The following is a 17,745-nucleotide window of genomic DNA, read 5'->3' on the forward strand; positions in this document are numbered from 1 at the left end:
TATCAGTGCATTATATCTCCATACCTAGAATGCTAGAGCCACAACATTAACTATTTATCCACCGCACCATATTAGAGAGCTTAAAAATCAAAACCGGGGCAGATCAGAGAAATCCGAGAAATTTGGAGCTATGTAATCACTAAGAGACTTGAAGGCACCCAAAGCAAAATATAAATTTAGAGAAAATTAGAGAAATCTTCAAATCCGTTATGGTTCTTACTTTTTATTTATCAGATCGTGTAGCAACGAATTTAGGCATATGAGACATCGAGTTCACCAATCGACTACATCACACAACGTGTTTCTAGGCATTGTTTCGTTTTTCTATGAGCAATTGAGTCATTGAGTTCTCTAATCGTCGATTCATAGTTGTTTCGCGTCTAAGTCTCGATGCCTTTTCTAGTTTTTTCATGTCCAGGACGTCCAAAATCAGATAACAAACATATATTTGGCTATTTATTTTGGGCCATTATTATATATAATATAATTGTTGGACTGATTTTATGCCCTCAAAATGTTGCTGCCCTAGGCCTAAGCCCACTTTGCCCATGTATTGGGCTGGGCCTAATGGTGTTTTGATTTCAAGATATGGTGGGTGGTGGTAAATGATGGTGTTGGCGGCGGATGGTAGTAGTGGTGGCAGAGTGTGATGATGATGGCCGAGGCTAGTGGTACTGTGGTAGTAGATGATGTTGCTGGTGTCTGGTGGTGGTAGTAGTGGCAAAATGTGGTGGTGGTAGGGTGATGCATAAATATAAATGCTTTTATTTTAATAATGACAGACTAGAAAAATAAAATTTTTGATAAAAATGTTTAAAAAAAAGACAAATATTTACTCTAATAAATGAAAGTTTTTTGCTATATATCACACACTCTTATTCAATTTGTCAAATGTAATTTTGTAGTTATTTTGAATTAATTTCTTTTCCACATGTCATTTTATGAGTTTTTTCTATTTTAATAAATTCTATATAATATTTTAATGTTATAATTAATTAATCCATGTAATATATGAGTCTTACGCCTAATAAAATATTAGTAGACATAAAAATGAACATATAGGACACAAACATACATTGTAAATATAAAAGACTTTTACGACTATATCGTATTTATTAATTTAATATCAACGCTTTTCAAAATAACAATAACAATTGGAAACAAACTTATTATCTTTTTAAAAAAATTAAATATATATATATATATATATATATATATATATTGATCGCAGGAGCGCGGGAAATCGAAACCAATTACCTCCATTGACTCTGATTGTTTATGTTAAAATCCCCAAAATTGATTTTAGGGCTTTATCCTAGTTCCTGTAATATACTGATTCCTTTCAATCCGTCTATAGATAGTAAAAAGGCGGGAAACGAGCCCTAATCGGGCGTGTCTCCTTGCAATCTCCATTCCAATTTCCCAAACATTTCCTTCGTGGCTACATCTCTCTCTAACCCCAAAATCCCACAATTTGAAGAAAACGTGGAAGTTTCTAAAACCCTAAATTGAGCTGATTGGATGGAGATCTCCTCCAATTCGGAGACCAAACTCCCTGTTCGTCGGCGATTGATTCAATCGACACTGGTCCCGCACAAGTCTCAAGACAATGTCGTCAGTGTAAACGAAGATCTCGAACCTTATGTAGACCTCGTAGACGAGGAAGAGGAGTATTGCGGGAGTCAGATTCAAGTCAAGAAAAACGAAAAGCGAAAGCCAAAAGTAGTGTCTCAAACTGGAGTTTCAACGAAGGTCCGTATATTTATTTTTGTTGCATTGAACGGTCTGTAAACATGTTAGATTTAATAAAGTTGACAATACCTGAGATGAATGATTATGCTTGAAGTGCCAGTCATATGATTTACATATTTAGGTCACCAGGGAGTGTAATTGAGCTGATTCTAGTAGATTAGAGTCCGGATTATTAGTTATTTACTTACTGAAGGTATAATCAAATATTTAATCAAATATCAGATTCCAGTTAACAATCTACGCTTAAGGGAACAAGTGCCATCCACAAACCAAGTGGTTGCACTTTTGTGACAAGGAAAACAGATCGGCCACCCACTAGTACTATGTCACGTTCTTGTGTTTTGACTTTTAGAGCCTTGTGGCATATCATCATATTAAACAAGTAGCAACTAGCAAGTAACTAGAAGCATGTCATGGACAATGCTAGTCAGTGAGAACGTATAAGACTTCATAAGGACAACAAAGAAAAGTAACTTAGACATCATAACAACATCAAGGATTTGCTGTTAGATGTCAACTTCTTGCCAGGTTACTTTCTCGAATCAGCAGGAAGTAATTTACTTGGAGAAAATGTTGTATTCAACATGACCGCATGCTAAGCATGTGTATGTTGAGAGTTTCCATTGCCAATTGCTACATTAAACCATGCCATCTCATTCAAAGCTTTTCTGCATAATTCACCCTTGTTTTCTGATTGATTGTTGCATGACTCATGAGAATTTAGTGCTTAGCTAAACAAAATCCAAAACACACATAAACTTCTCACCATGTCTTTAAGAAAACAAATTAACAGGTTTATGAAATATGAGTACTTGCATTGCTGACATAGGGGGCTTAAGCATGCTATTGCATATGCTTTTTTGGTTTTTCTGATTGAAACTTGTAAATGATGATTGTTTTTTTTACACCAGCTTGCTGTAAATGGAAATGAGCTTTTAGGAAAGAATACCGAGGAAGAAGATTCTCCTGCTACTGTTAGTAAGTGATTGTTAAGTTTGACTCGTTATGTCTTCTTTGGTTTGGTTGCACATCATATGAAACTGAAAATAATAAAGGACATCGACATTGTGGTTCACATTGTTTTGCAGAATGTGACTTCTTCTTGAAAGTTTCTGAGAAACGTCGTCAATTGAGACAGCAAAAGGAGCAGTTGCCTATCACTTCACCTGATAAAAATGAACAAAAGGAAGATCTTGAACCTGATGTAGACCATGAAGATGATGACGAGGAGTATTGTGGGAGTCAGAGTCAAGGCAAGAAAAATAAAAAGAGAAAGCCAAAAGCAGTGTCTCAATCGCGAGCTTCAAGAAAGGTGTGGATTTTTTCATTGGATTTAACACATTTTACTAGCATGTTAGATTTAATGAAGTTGACAACTAACCTAAGTTGAGTTGTGATGCTTGAAGTGCGAGTCATATGATTTACATAGATTGATCCCCAGAGATTAGGGATTGTAGTTGAGATGGTTTTGTAGATTAGAATATTAGATCATTAGAGTCTGGATCCTTAGTTTTAGTTACTTATTAAACGGAGAGAGTTTTGAGTATCTTTATAGGTAAGGAGGGTGAGCAAATATATAACCAAATTCAGATTCGAGCTCACAACACATAACTAGTGAGGTCTCCTAATGCTGTTTTGGTTAAGACATCCATTAAGTAAATTAAATTTCCACACCAACACTCACATACAAAAATATTTTTAATCCTAAGGCTGTCAATACTTAGGTAGTTGCAAGAGTAATCTTGGCAAAAGCTAATATAACATTATAAAATCACACTATATGTTCTTACCAAGTGATGCTGATGAAAATAATGTAGCTTACAACAAATAACATATAAAGGTGTTTAGGGTTTAATTACCCCAAATGTGAGCTCATCCCCGATATGTTTATGATTATAAAATAAGCATGAGAATATAAAGATTAGCAATCACAAATATACAACTATCAAGAAACAAATTCATCCAAGAGTAAAACCCTAGACTCTTATTACAACCATTTACAACCAAAACCCTATAAGAAGCTACTCACACATTGCAAAAGAACCAAATGCTTCAATTACATCAGAAGAGTAAATGAGTTTCACAGTTTGGAATAACAAGTTCCACAACCACAAAATATCAATCAAGAGAAATCAAAACGAAAATAGCCCTTAAATCCTCCAACATGTTATTGCATTTGCTTTTTGTTTGAAAGTCATAAATGATGATTGTGTTTTTACACCAGCTTGCTGTAAATGGAAATGAGATTGGAGGAAAGAATACCGAGGAAGAAGATTCTCCTGCTACTGTTAGTAAGTGATTGCTGATCTGGAAAAATTCCACACCCTACTTAATACATCATTTAAATTTGACAATGGGCATCAGGATTGTATTTCACTATAAGTTATATTGTTTTATGCAGAAGGTGATTTCTTCTTAAAAGTTTCTGAGAGACGCCATCAACAGAAACAGAAAAAGGAGCAGTTGCCTATCCATACACCTGAAAAAATTGAGCTGAATTGTTCACCATCAGATGTCATTACAAGTCAAGCTAGCTCTACACCAAAAAAGCAAATGAACTCAACACCACCTAGAAATGTTGTTAATGGGGCTTTAGCTGAAGATTTATCAGAGAAAATGTTGACTAGTCCACCTAAGCCACTTCCTGATCTACAGTTGGAGGCAAAAATGACTGCAGAGGTAACCAATGTTAGATTTAATAAAGTTGACAACTACCTGAGTTAAATGGTTATGCTTTAAGTGCTAGTTATATAATTTACATAAATAGGTCACCAGGGAGTGTAATTGAGCTTATTCTAGTAGATTAGAGTCTGGATTATTAGTTATTTACTCACCGAAGAGATAGTTTGATTGGTTTTATAGGAGTGTGAGCAAATATCTAAATCAAATATCACATTCAAACCATTCCATTCTCAATTGCTACATTAAAGCATGACCATTCTATTCAAAGCTTTGCTGCATATTTCACCCTATATTTCTGATTGATTGTTTCATGGAAGAAGAATTTAATGCTTAGCTAAACAAGATCCCCATCATGTGTCTCATGTCTTTAAGAACACCAATTAACAGGTTTATAAAAGCTGAGTACTTGCATTGCTGACACAGGGGGCTTAAACATGTTACTGTATATGTTTTTTTTTTCTTAAAAAAAACTTGTAAATGATGATTGTTCTTTTACACCAGCCTGCTGTAAATGGAAATGAGATTGGAGGCAAGAATATCGAGGAAGAAGATTCCCCTGCTACTGTTAGTAAGTGATTGCTGAGCTGGACAATTTCCACACCCTTCATATGTATTCTTTGGTTTGGCTGTACATCATGTGAAATTGACAATAAATAGAGGACACCAACATTGTGGCTCACTGTAATTTCTATATATATTTTTCAGAATGTGATTTCTTTTTGAAAGTTTCGGAGAAACGTCAACTGAGACAGCAAAAGGAGCAGTTGCCTATCAATTCATCTGATAAAATTGAACAAAATGAAGATCTTGAACCTGATGTAGATCATGAAGATGATGATGAGGAGTATTGTGGGAGTCAGAGTCAAGGCAAGAAAAATAAAAAGCGAAAGCCAAAAGCAGTGTCCCAATCGCGAGCTTCAAGAAAGGTGCATATTTTTTTATTGGGATCTAACACAATTTACTACAGTACTAGTGAGGCCCTTATTGATGTTTTGGTTAATATACCCATTATGTAGATTAGTTTCCACAATAATGATTACACACAATAATATTTGTAATCCTAAGGTTGTCAATTCTTAGGTAGTTGCAAAAATAATCGTGGACAAAAGCTAATATGACATTATTAAATCACACTAGACTTTTTTACCATTAAAACTGATTACTGTATTCTAGTTACTAGCTTCAAAGGAACTACTAAAAGAAGGAGTCAAAGCATCGGAGAGTGCTACCTACGAGTGAGTCACCCGCCTGGTTACCTGTCCTTATGAAGGAAGGTGCGCATGAAAGTCTTTACGGAAGACCATCAAATTACTGATTAGGAAGGTCTTTAAGGAATGAACTTCTATTACAGGGATTCTTTTATTAAGACCTTTCGGATAGATAGCCCTATTGAATGAAGGTTGAACACCAACCCGCCTGGAAAGCTAAGAGTCGGCAAAGTTGACCTATAAGTGAAACCGTCCCCGCTAGATGATTACTGATTCTACTATACTATAACCCGTCTTTGCTTCTCTTATTCAATTTCTGACTGATATTCCAATTCTTGATATTCCTCTAACTCTAAACCTGCCTATTCTCTGGTACATTAAAAAATTGCCTTCTATTGGGGGCATCTTCCCTTGTCTTGTCTATGATAATAATAGATTTCAATTCGACCTTTACTGATTGAACTGATCTTATTGAATCGATGGGCGGAAAGGAACCTACCGATTCTGCTCCCTACTAAAGGGGCCCTAAGCCAGCGGATCTTGCCCCCTTGTCCGGGTCGATACCATCCTATCTTCTAAGTGACAGACTTGAGCATGAATTTCTAAAGTTGCTGCTCATCTATGTAAAAATGAGACTTTTCTCTCGGCCTCTTTAATGCCTAAAAAAGATCTGTCTTATCTCAAGCATGTGAAAAGCCCTATCCCATCTAGCAGCAGGGTGGAGAGCGAGACTGACCATTAATTCGACTATTCTAGAGCCTATTCTAACTCCACTATACAAGAAGGTCCTACTACTTGTGTGACTTAATGTATCCATACAAGAAATGGCACATAAAGGTCTTTAGGGTTTAATCACTCCAAATGTGAGCATGGGAATAAAGATTAGCAATTACATACATACAGCTATCAAGCAACAAATTAATCCCAGAAATAAAACCCTAGACTTTCACATCACCCATTCACAACCAGAACCCTATATGAAACTACTCAACACATTGCATAAGAAGCAAATACTTCAATTGCATCAGAAGAGTAAATGAGTTTAATTGTTTGGAATCACAAGCTCCATAACTATAAAATATATAAAAAAAATTAAAACGAAATTAGTCCTTGAATCTTCCAACATGTTATTACGTTGTTTTTTTGTTTGTGTTTGAAATTTGTAAATGATGATTGTTTATACACCAGCTTGCTGTAAATGGAAATGAAGTTGGAGGAAAGAATACCGAGGAAGAAAATTCTCCTGCTACTGTTAGTAAGTGATTGCTGACCTGGACAAATTCCACACCCTACTTAATACATCATTTGAAATCGACAATGGGCATCAGGATTGTATTTCACTATAAGTTATATTGTATTATGCAGAAGGTGATTTCTTTTTAAAAGTTTCTCAGAGACGCAATCAACGGAGACAGAAAAAGGAGCAGTTGCCAACCCATACACCTGAAAAAGCTGAGCTAAATTGTTCGCCATCAGATGTCATTACAAGTATGATGATTTTCTCCACTTTTATCATTTTTAATTCTTCTAAAACCCTTATAGTATTAAATTCATTTGTCTTTGAAGATTCAAAGAGTCCTAGGAAGCTCAGAAGGCGAACTAGCTCTACACCAAAAAAGAAAATGAATTCAACACCATCTAGAAATGCTGTTAATGGGGCTTTAGATGAAGATTTATCAGAGAAAGTGCTGACTAGTCCACTTAAGCCACTTCCTGATCTACGGTTGGAGGCAAAAATGACTGCAGAGGTAACCTATGTTTTATGGCCATATTCTTCTTGTATCACTTTCTTTCTTTCTTTCTAGATTCTGAAATAGTTATCGTTTTCTATCAGGAAAATTCACGTATATTTGCAGGAAAACAAATACATCCTTTCTTTTCATCTTGGAAAACAGGCAAGAAAAACACTGAGAGTACTGGTTTAGAGATTAAATGGAGTCATGTTGAGGGAAAGGAAAGCAGCAATGATTTCAGTACTTTTCATATATTTGAGAAAACACAGGTATACACTGTGGTTAACTTAACTCGTTATTTTTCCAGTCTTTTCTTCTATCTTTTTTCCTTGAATCTTGAATATCACATGTGCAGGGTGAAGAAACTTTTTCTGTCGATTGGAGAAACTGGACATTTTCTGAAGGTGTCTCCATGAGGACTAGTCAAGATGCAGAAGATGCTTGCTTGCATCTGATCAATGAAGGATCAGTCAGTTGCTTGCAGTTTGATAATTTCCTTGATGCCCCTCCACTTGAAGTATCATCATGTCAGAACAAGGGGTATTCGAGTCAATTTCCTATCCAACTTGAAGAGATCTCTTCCATACCTCCAAATTATCAGCCTGAGAATAGCTTATGGACAACCAAGTATCAGCCTGAAAAGGCCATTGAGGTATGAATATAATATCTGAAAACACAGTTTTACTCTAATGATTAGTTTATTAACATTTATTAGGCATAAAGTTACATTCCCTTTGTCTCTTGAATCAAGCAAAAATCCATGTTTCCAAAAATACCCTTATCAACTTTTTCATATGATCTGCAGATATGTGGGAACAATGAATCTGTGAAGTTTCTGAGCGAATGGTTACGTCTATGGTATGAAAAAGGGTCAAGAAATAGTAAATGTTCTACAGATAATGATAATTGGATCATGCAAGGTGTTGACCTTAACTACTCTCCAACTGACTCTGATTCAGAGTCAACCGATGAAGAAACCAGTTTAAAAAATGTCCTCTTAGTTACAGGCCCAGTTGGGGTATGCCTTTCCTTTTTTCTACTCTACTTAAATGGTTCCTTTTACTTTCAAAATTACCTCTAAGTTTCAAAGAGTTTTATTATTAATATATTTTTTTTCAGAGTGGGAAATCTGCAGCTATTTATGCATGTGCCAAAGAGCAAGGTTTTCAAGTTATTGAGGTATGTTAATATTTAATTATTTAAAAATCTTGAAATCCATATGAATCAATCTTCAATCATGAAAATATGCAGGTGAATACATCAGATTGGAGAAATGGTGCACTTGTGAAGCAAAAATTTGGGGAAGCTGTAGAATCACACTGGCTTAAATGGTTTGTCAAACATTATTTTATTCTAGTTGTATATAAAATGCATGATTATGAAACAATTTCTTTTAATATTTGTATGCTATTCCAGTTCTGCCCCCAATCATGAAAACCCAGATAACAAGAATCAATTGAAGTCATCAGATGATGTTATTGAGCTGATACCATTATCAGATGACGAGGATTCAAAAGATGTTAAACCAATAGACAAGGACAATAAAATTTCCTCTTCCCAAAACGGAATCAAAACCCTAATTCTTTTTGAGGATATTGATGCAACTCTATATGAAGATCGTGGTTTTATTTCCACTATACAACAGCTTGCAGAAACAGCAAAGCGACCAATGATATTAACCAGCAACAGTAAGAAACCAATTTATTAAAATCTTTATAAAATTTAGTTGCAGAATCTAATTATCATCTTGTTTTATTTAATATTTTAATAGGTGATGATCCTGATCTACCGAATAACTTAGATAGGATAGAGGTTAGCTTTAGAATACCATCTTCAAATGACCTTCTCAGCCTTGCAAAAATGGTAACATACTTTAACAAATATTCTTTTCATGATTTCATCTCAAATTTTATAATCTTTCCATCTTGATTTTTATTTAATATTATTCAGTTATTTTTTTTCAGGTTTGCACTGCAGAAAAAGCCGAAATTAACCCTTCCCTGGTGGAACGATTTATCGACTACTGCCAAGGTGATATTCGTAAAACCATTATGCTTCTCCAGTTTTGGTGCCAGGGGCAAAATCGGAAAAAATGTCCGGATAATGAAATGCATAATACCTATGCTCCACTGCTGTTCGATACTAATGCGAGTCATCATGTGCTACCACAACTGATCCCATCTGGTCACACTTCCAAGCTTTCTGAAATTATTGAAAAAGAAATTACAAAATCAAGTTTGTTAGCAGAAAAATATGATAATACAATGATGGAGATAATCGAGGAAGAAGATGAAAACATCGAGGCCAAAAAAGACGAAATGCTACGCCAGCATGGCTCTGATCAGGAGGATGAAAATAAATTTTCAGCTCAGTGCTTTCCAAGTTGCTCGAGTTCCCCAGTTGCATTCACCAAAAGAACCCTTCAGAAAAAACATGACCCTGGAATGTCTGATTCCGGAGATTGCTTACCGGATGTACCCGAGGATGTAATTGAAGAAGTGGTCGTTGAAAAAAGGATTAGGAGGAAATACAATTCCGTTATGTCTTCCGATTCCGAAGATGAGTGTTTTGATGTGTCATGTGTTCCGGAATCCACTTTTGTTCCCGAGACAGAACTCGGGAATGGAATGTGTTCTGATGGCGGAATCGAAGATGGTGCCATGAGCATGGATATTACATCAAGAACTGTGGCAATGGAGTTTCATAATTCTTGTGAAGAAGATAAAGCTCCATCAATGGCGGTTGCAGCGGATTCCGGTTTGGATTCAGCACCAATTCACGGGGAAGAAATGGGTGATTCCCATGTTGAACCGATGGGGGGTCTCCCGAGGGAATATCAAATGATGGATGAGTGTAGCCGAATTGATTTCAATAAGAAATTGGAACCGGAATCGGAATTGGAATCAGTAGATATTGTACAAGAAACATGGAGAAAACTACGTAACTGTGAGCATGAGTTAAGGCAATATGTTTCCAATGAGGAAAAAGATAGTTTAGAAGCTTTACAAATTTCTCATGGAATAACTAATTTAATCTCCGAAGCTGATTTATTACTTTCCGATTGCCAGTTATTAACATGTGTAAGTATATATATATATATATATATATATATATATATATATATATATATATATATATATATATATATATATATATCATCTGTCACATTTTTATTAAAACTTTGTATCATCGTGTTTGAATTTGATAGAGTTATTATTCACAGGATTATTTAAAACCATCGATGGTTTCACCTGAGAAATCACACTCGTCCAGCTGGCATGAAGACCAACTGCAAATGGGGTCAACAATAGGTCAACATGGATTCTGTTTATATGCAAAAAAAGGGTCAAATGGTCAACTGGATTTGAGTCGGGAGATGCTGGCAGCATCGAATAACGCTGTTTCTTTGGGAAAATTAATCAACCAAAACCATTTAAACAAGAAAATTCATAATAGCGGAGTCTCCTTAAAAAGGTAGTATTTTATTTAGACAAGTTTCAATCAGGTTATTTATTTATTTTACCTAAAATAATCTAAATTATCTACCAGCATACTAGAATCGCCAATTTCCAATACAGTTCAATCAATAGTTCCATTAAAGTCACAATTATCATTGAAAGGCTATGTGTTCCATGAATACCTCTCCACACTCTCCCAAATTTCAAGATCAGAATCTTTGCGTTTTTCAGAAGCCATTAACAGTTCAAACCAAAGAAGGTATCATGATAAATTAGCTTATCTTGCCCAATAATCATATTTTTTATTTAAGCATTTTGATTTATATTGTGCAGAAAGAGGGTGGCTCGAAATTACTTGAGTAATGGTGGATTATCCTTATCAAGTGAAGATATTTCGTTGCTGGACCAGTATAGTTGCTGCCAGAAACAATCATCTGAAACAAAATTTTAGTGTAGAAATATAAAAGAATAAAAGATGGAGAAAAGTTGACGGATCAATGATAGAACATAGAAGGTAAAGTTTTGTTTTCACCATTGATTTACTCTTTACATTTTTTTTATTCTAATTTTGTAATTTAAAATCTATGCTCAATGCTTTCTGCTAAAATAGGCAACTTATTGCAAAGATCCTCGCCATAAAAGCAGGGGCGTGTATCCACTATCCAAGTCAAAATAGGACCAAACTCCAACAAAAGAAAAAAACAAAATTCTTCCAAAATCTGTGAATCAATTTATTTAATCAGTTTTTCAGGTACTATTATTTAAACTTTGAAATCAAATCTATGGGTACAATGATTATTTCACAATAGATTTAGAATAAATGACACAAATATGAACATCGGGTCTTCTCCCATGCGATACGGTGTACAATAGTGTGATTTGGTCAAGGTCAGAAGGGAGTGCCAATGCTCAACGTTTCTGAAAAGTAAAAAGTCGTCTCTTTGAATGAATAATCACATTCATTTTTAATGTCCAAGAAATTATTTATTATATTTTAAAAACTGATAACAAAAGTACTATACATAGTGGGTTAAAACTAATTAAGATATTAACCCATCAAGCCCAAAAGAATAGAATAGTAAAATTAGACGATATGATCATAATATGTATTTAAATTTAAACAAAATCGGTTTGATCATTGAAAAGAAGTAAAATAATGAACTTTTGTATTGATCTTTTAAGATATCTTAATTAGTTTTAACTGATCACATATTATTCTTGTAACCTCAACTAGTTGAAATTGTTGGTTAAAACTAAGATAGTTGTTCTTATTTATTTATTTTTTTGTGTGTACTAACATATACCATTCAACTAGTTGAAATTGTAACCTACAACATTCGATAGATTTTGGTTGCAAGAAAAATATGTGAATACTTTTAACAAGTTGGATATTATATGATGTATATATATATATATAAAAGAATAAATGTGAACAATAAATATCAAAAGTTTTTTTTTTCAAAAAATATTGCAATGTTCATTTTAAACAATTTATAAGGGTTTTTGTCTTTTTTTTTTTGAAAAATACTGTGTACAAAAAGTTGTTATCAGTAGGTTTGTGGTTTTTCATTTGCATTTAAGTACAACTATTTTTGTTTAGGTATAGATTTGTTTTTTAGCTTATAAACAAAGGTAAATTGACAATGGATTTTCATGGATCGAATGAACATCCACATTTTTTTCCATATATATATTTTTTATTTTTTTGTTGCAGCTTTTTTTTCTTCTGTAAGTATTGTAAAGATCTTTCTTCTGAAGTATTTTTCTGTATAAAACAAAAAATAAAAAAGTATGAATATGATGCTTGTACAACCCATGAATATCCATTTGTCGTTTTACCCCCTTTTTTTTACAATGAATAAGCCAAAAAAATTACCAATTAATATTCAAACAAAAATAATTCTTCTCAAATACAAATGAGAAAACCACAAACTTAATAATATCATTTATTTTCTATACAACATTTAACAAAAACCCTAAAATACCCTTATAAACAGTCTAGAAACAATGTAAGTTTTTTTCTTTTTGAAAAAAAAATCTCTCGATTTTGTTCACATTTTTTTAATACATCGTATATCACCAAACCTGTTGAAACTGTTTACATATTACTTTTGTAACCTGCGATACTCGATTTATAAGATAATATGTGAGCAATTTCAAAAAATTAAATAGTATGTTGTATAAAAAAACTAAACGGGAACAAAATCAAAAATTCATTAACATCTTAAGTCATTTTCCTTTATAAAAAGTGACAAACCTATATAAAAAAGGAAACATATATACGTGCACTCCCCTCCCTCATTTCCTCTAACTTTATTTTATAGTATTAAATTAGTTTTGAGACTCGTTTATTATACAAATTCACTAAAAAATTATAAAGATCTATAAATTTAAGAAATTTGAATTTAAAAAGAAAGAAAGAAAAATATTGAATTATTAAAATGTAATGTTTAATTTGTTATTTTAAACTTTTTTTATTCATATTTATATTTTAAAAAAATAATTTAAATAAAAAATGAAATAAATGGATTCAATTTGGAAATTTAGAAATTAAAATGAAAGTTACATTAATTAAATTTATATGAATTTATTATTACATTTATTATAATTATTATATTTAAATATTATGTTGAATTTAATAAAATAAAAAAAACCATAAAATAGCATGTATCAAATTCAATGAGTATATGACATTTGACAAAAATGATTTTTCTTTATTAGGATAATAAGGTATAAGGTAAGATAATAAGATAATATAAGATAAGATGAAACCATAAAAAATATGTAATTAAATCGATACATTTTATATTTATCTACCGAAACATATACGCACTACTTCCTACTGTTTTATTTTAAAACCTTACATCAATCATTTATAGATTTCCGTTATTTTCCCAACGTATCTTCATATCTCTCTTACAGAACTATTTTCTTTCTTTAAAAACATATTCTAAGTGTTATATACACTTGTGGACAACATTTATCAATATAAATATCTAACTTAAATCATAATATAAACTAATAATACCATTATATCATTTATTGTTATACACATTAAATATGTGATAAGCAGTCGAAACTGTAAAGTAAGGCGAGGGGATTGAAGTTTGTATGATTGGTATTAATTGTTCTTCGTGTGTGTTTGTGGTCAAAGCAGTTGGACTGCTGAACCACTAACTCAAGCAACGTTCCACTAACTTTACAAGGCTGTCATACCACCACTTCGAATCTCTCACCAAATTCAACATAAATTTACAAAATATTGACAAAATTATAAAAATAGTCCCTTTGATTAGTCAACAATTGCTTTTTTGGTCCAAAAAGTTTTGGATTAACTTTACCGGTCTACAATTTTGATTTTGTTGATTTAATTTGATTTTATTTAAATGACACCTTATAAATGTCATTTTCATTTTTTTTATTTAAATTCCTACTTTAAGTAGTACTATTATTGTCTAATTGGCGACTCTAAAAGTCGACCAATCTCCTAGTTTTCGACATTATAACTTTTTAAGTACGATAAATATTTATTTAAAAAAAATGTCATATCACACCCATATTGTGTCATATTCTTACGAAATTTATATTTCTGGAATCGTGGTAACCTATAGAGTCTAAATATGTTAAGCTGCTCTCAAAGTGACGCGACTTTTTGCGCATTTATTTTTAAGCTTAATGGTTGGCGTAATTAGAGACGAAAAATTCGCATATATTAAAATATATCGCGTAGTTACAAGGATGTCACTATTACATTTTCGTGTCCTATCGTTAAATATTAAAGATGGTTGATGACGTATTCTCTAGGTTGTCATATTGTGACAACCCGAAATTTCTATCTTGTATGACAATTCAATTCAATCAAAAGTCAGACTGGTTTCTGCTATCTTTTAGCATTGTTAAGGGTCTGTTTGAGAGTTTCTGAGCCTAGTGTAATGTATGAATGGATGCTAGGATGTGTTAGCTTGTGATCAGGAGGACTAAATCGAACCAGAAAATCACTCACAACGTGTTCACGACCACAAACTAGGTTCACGGTCGTGTTCACGGCCACAACGTGTTCACGGCCACAAACTAGGTTCACATGAATGGTAATGTAAACTATATTTTTGGTAAATGATAGTCTGTCTTTGAGAAAACACTCTCATTTACAAAAGAACAAACATACAGAACAGTCGGGTCTTGGTAGAAGACTACCTTTCATAATAAAGTAGAAAATATAGGATTTTCTAGGAGATACAACATTTACATCAAACATTTACAAACACTTTCATTCAAACATATACAAACAATGACACTAAAATACTTATGAACTCACCAGCTTAAATGTTGATCTACTCTTTCAAAATAACTTGTATTCTCAGGTCACCGGTAGACAGGTACACTGGACCAGGTTTTGAGAAGACAGAGCTCATTCATGGCTCGTCTTTTATTTTGATTCATATTTTGGTCTTTCAAACTATACACAGAACACACTTGTATTAAATTATACTATTAATGCAATGGATGATGTTGTTGCTTGTTTACTATTATGCATTGATATGATACTATACATGACGTCCTCCACCCTCGAACGTTTCCGCCGTTCAGGTTTGGGGGTACGACACATATTACCCCACCTATATTCTTCTTCTAACACACAAAAACCATTTTTCTCTCTCTCTCTCTCTCTCTCTCTTTTTCTCTCTCTCTCCATATATATATATATATATATATATATATATATCCCTCCAATGCTACCGAGCCACTAGCTCCCGTTGGACACAATCGTTGCCAGACTACCAACTCTTGTCGGAGAAGGTAAAAGAGAGCGGAACAACTACCACCTCTTTGGGTTGTCACATTACCCCACTTATATTTGTCACACCCCAAAACCGATAACGGCGGAATGCGTTTCGGGTTGGAGGATGTCATGTACAGTATTATCACAATTGCATAATAGTAAAAACAAGAAACATGCAACCATTTCATTTCATAGTAAGTTTAATTACAAGTGTGTTCTGTAATGTTCAACAAACACCAAAAGCAATACAAAAATAAGAGATGGATCTTGTATGCTCCACCTTCTCCAAAATGTTGCACCTGTACCTGTCTATCTTTGACCTGAGGATACAAGTGATTTTGAAAACGAGTATCAGCATAAAGCTGGTGAGTTCATAAGAGTTTAGTGTGAGTTTTTGTATAAAATGCATTAGAACATATAGTGTGAAAAACTGCAATTTACATTAATAAGTAGTAGTAAACCTTAGAAAATCCTATATTTTTCCAGAAATTACTTCGTAAATGAAAACCCTTAAGTTGTATGAAATTTTCATCAGTGAAAACCGTTGGTTGTAAAAGTATATTAGTGAATCTCCAATAGGTGGTGTAATAGGAAAAGTTATGCATGTTACAGTGATAGTGGTGCAGGCTCCCATTAGTAATAGATACTTATTTACTTCGGGATATTAACTTATACTTTAGTTTTAGTATTTTAGTGTGGAGTTAGTGTATTCCTTGTATGCGACTGATAGTATGAGTAATAGAGAACCCCATGACCTTCACGGTCATGCACAGTGTAGTGAAGTAGCGTCATCCCTGGGCTTGCACAGCTCGGACTGAAGTTAACAGTCAGGATGTAATAGTGTCTGCCCCGTATAGATCCATACATGTAGCGTCGTCTTCCTATCGGAAAACTCTGGGCATAGTATGTAGCGAGTAGAGTATCTTATAGTGAGTTAGTGTGTATCTTCCTGATTAGTGCTTCCTCTTGTATTATAGTGTAGTAGTCTTTTATATAGTTCGTAGTGTGTTCTCTCATTCATGTATAGTCTCGTAATAGTGTGTATTATAGTATGTAGAGTAGTGACAGTAGCGAGTAGTAGTGGCCTTAACTATACCTATTATAGTTAACTTAGTGTGTATGGTTCTTGTCAATTTAGTAGATTAGGCATCGAATGGGATGAAAATACTCGTATCCAACACCAATATACATGATATATAATTAAGAAATCAACGACAGTCGGACGGATAACAACTACCCTAAGCCCACAATCAAACAAGAACAGGAAATAAGGCGAGCTATCGGTCCTAAGTCCTTCAAGTCTTACTTATATAAATATATTAGTGTGGTTACATTTTATAAGAAAATTTATTTAATAAAAATCTTGTCCAAAAAGAACACTTAGAAAATTGTTTATTTATCCAAAATAGTTTTGAAAACGCAAAGTTCTTTTATAAGACATAGTGGTAAATCACATGTGATTTGAACTATGAATAGTGAATCACATGTGATTAATTTTTATAAACAGGTATAATTGACTTGTATCCCCCCCCCTAAAACATATAAAAACATTTGAATGGTTCATTTAAGGGGTATGAACTCACCTGAAACCGAGTAAATCGGGTGAAAGTGTCGGTTGAGCGTTTGGTACCAAATAAGGACTTGTACACCTTTTAAGACCCTATTAGCATATGGAATATGTGTTTTACAAGAAATTAGTCATTTTATGCTTTTTATTAAAACATTTAGATATTCTAGCATTGATTCGGGGTCTTAGGGCTTAGAAGTGGTTCTCGGGGGTTGTACAAGGCCAAAAAGGGGTTACGGGGGAGTCCAAGAGTTTACTCCTTTGGAGTTTACGGCCCAAAGGCCACTCCTTGGGAGTTTACGGCCCAAAGGCCACTCCTTGGGAGTTTACGGCCATAAGCCCCTAGGCTTGGTCGTGAACTCTTGTTCTCCTCCCAAAAATGGATGCTAAGGCCCTAAATCAATCCCCTATATTTCTAGTGAATGTCTAGGACCAATTTGGGGGTTTTAAATCTTCATTTGGTGTTGTTTGGGGGAGTTTACGGTCCTAGCTTATGCTTGGGCCATAAACTCTATATTATCCCTCAAAATGTGTTGTTAAATGGCCCTAAGCATTTCCTAAAATC

The 17,745-nt window shown here is 33.7% G+C and overlaps 1 protein-coding gene across 2 annotated transcripts; it reads left to right on the forward strand.

Annotated features, from left to right (window-relative positions):
- Positions 1 to 1,243: 1,243 nt before the first annotated feature.
- LOC111920004 (uncharacterized) lies at positions 1,244 to 11,686 on the forward strand. 2 transcript variants are annotated; one of them, XR_006192910.1, is made up of 22 exons: positions 1,244 to 1,752; positions 2,664 to 2,730; positions 2,841 to 3,064; positions 3,977 to 4,043; positions 4,154 to 4,431; positions 4,936 to 5,002; positions 5,140 to 5,360; positions 6,831 to 6,897; positions 7,008 to 7,130; positions 7,209 to 7,390; positions 7,477 to 7,644; positions 7,731 to 8,027; positions 8,181 to 8,393; positions 8,495 to 8,554; positions 8,627 to 8,706; positions 8,792 to 9,063; positions 9,147 to 9,238; positions 9,340 to 10,455; positions 10,599 to 10,849; positions 10,925 to 11,092; positions 11,167 to 11,347; positions 11,444 to 11,686. XR_006192910.1 is itself a non-coding variant. In XM_042902901.1 (21 exons), exons 1-21 carry the CDS (start codon positions 1,522 to 1,524, stop codon positions 11,282 to 11,284), a joined length of 4,362 nt encoding a protein of 1,453 aa, XP_042758835.1. In that variant the 5' UTR covers positions 1,244 to 1,521; the 3' UTR covers positions 11,285 to 11,440. The 2 variants fall into 2 exon arrangements, 1 of the variants encoding a protein (XP_042758835.1); XM_042902901.1 differs by lacking the exon at positions 11,444 to 11,686 and having other exon boundaries at positions 11,167 to 11,440.
- The last annotated feature ends 6,059 nt before the right edge of the window (positions 11,687 to 17,745 follow it).

The sequence above is a fragment of the Lactuca sativa genome, chromosome 5, assembly GCF_002870075.4.
Source record: "Lactuca sativa cultivar Salinas chromosome 5, Lsat_Salinas_v11, whole genome shotgun sequence".
In the NCBI taxonomy this organism is placed as follows: domain Eukaryota; kingdom Viridiplantae; phylum Streptophyta; class Magnoliopsida; order Asterales; family Asteraceae; genus Lactuca; species Lactuca sativa.

What these genes read in the sequence shown, in the direction of transcription:
- LOC111920004 (XM_042902901.1), top strand. Translation starts at nt 1,522, where the DNA reads ATGGAGATCTCCTCCAATTCGGAGACCAAACTCCCTGTTCGTCGGCGA. An exon ending in AGATTCTCCTGCTACTGTTA is followed by an intron (nt 4,044 to 4,153) that starts GTAAGTGATTGC and finishes TGTTTTATGCAG; the next exon opens with AAGGTGATTTCTTCTTAAAA. An exon ending in ATTGCCAGTTATTAACATGT is followed by an intron (nt 10,456 to 10,598) that starts GTAAGTATATAT and finishes TATTATTCACAG; the next exon opens with GATTATTTAAAACCATCGAT.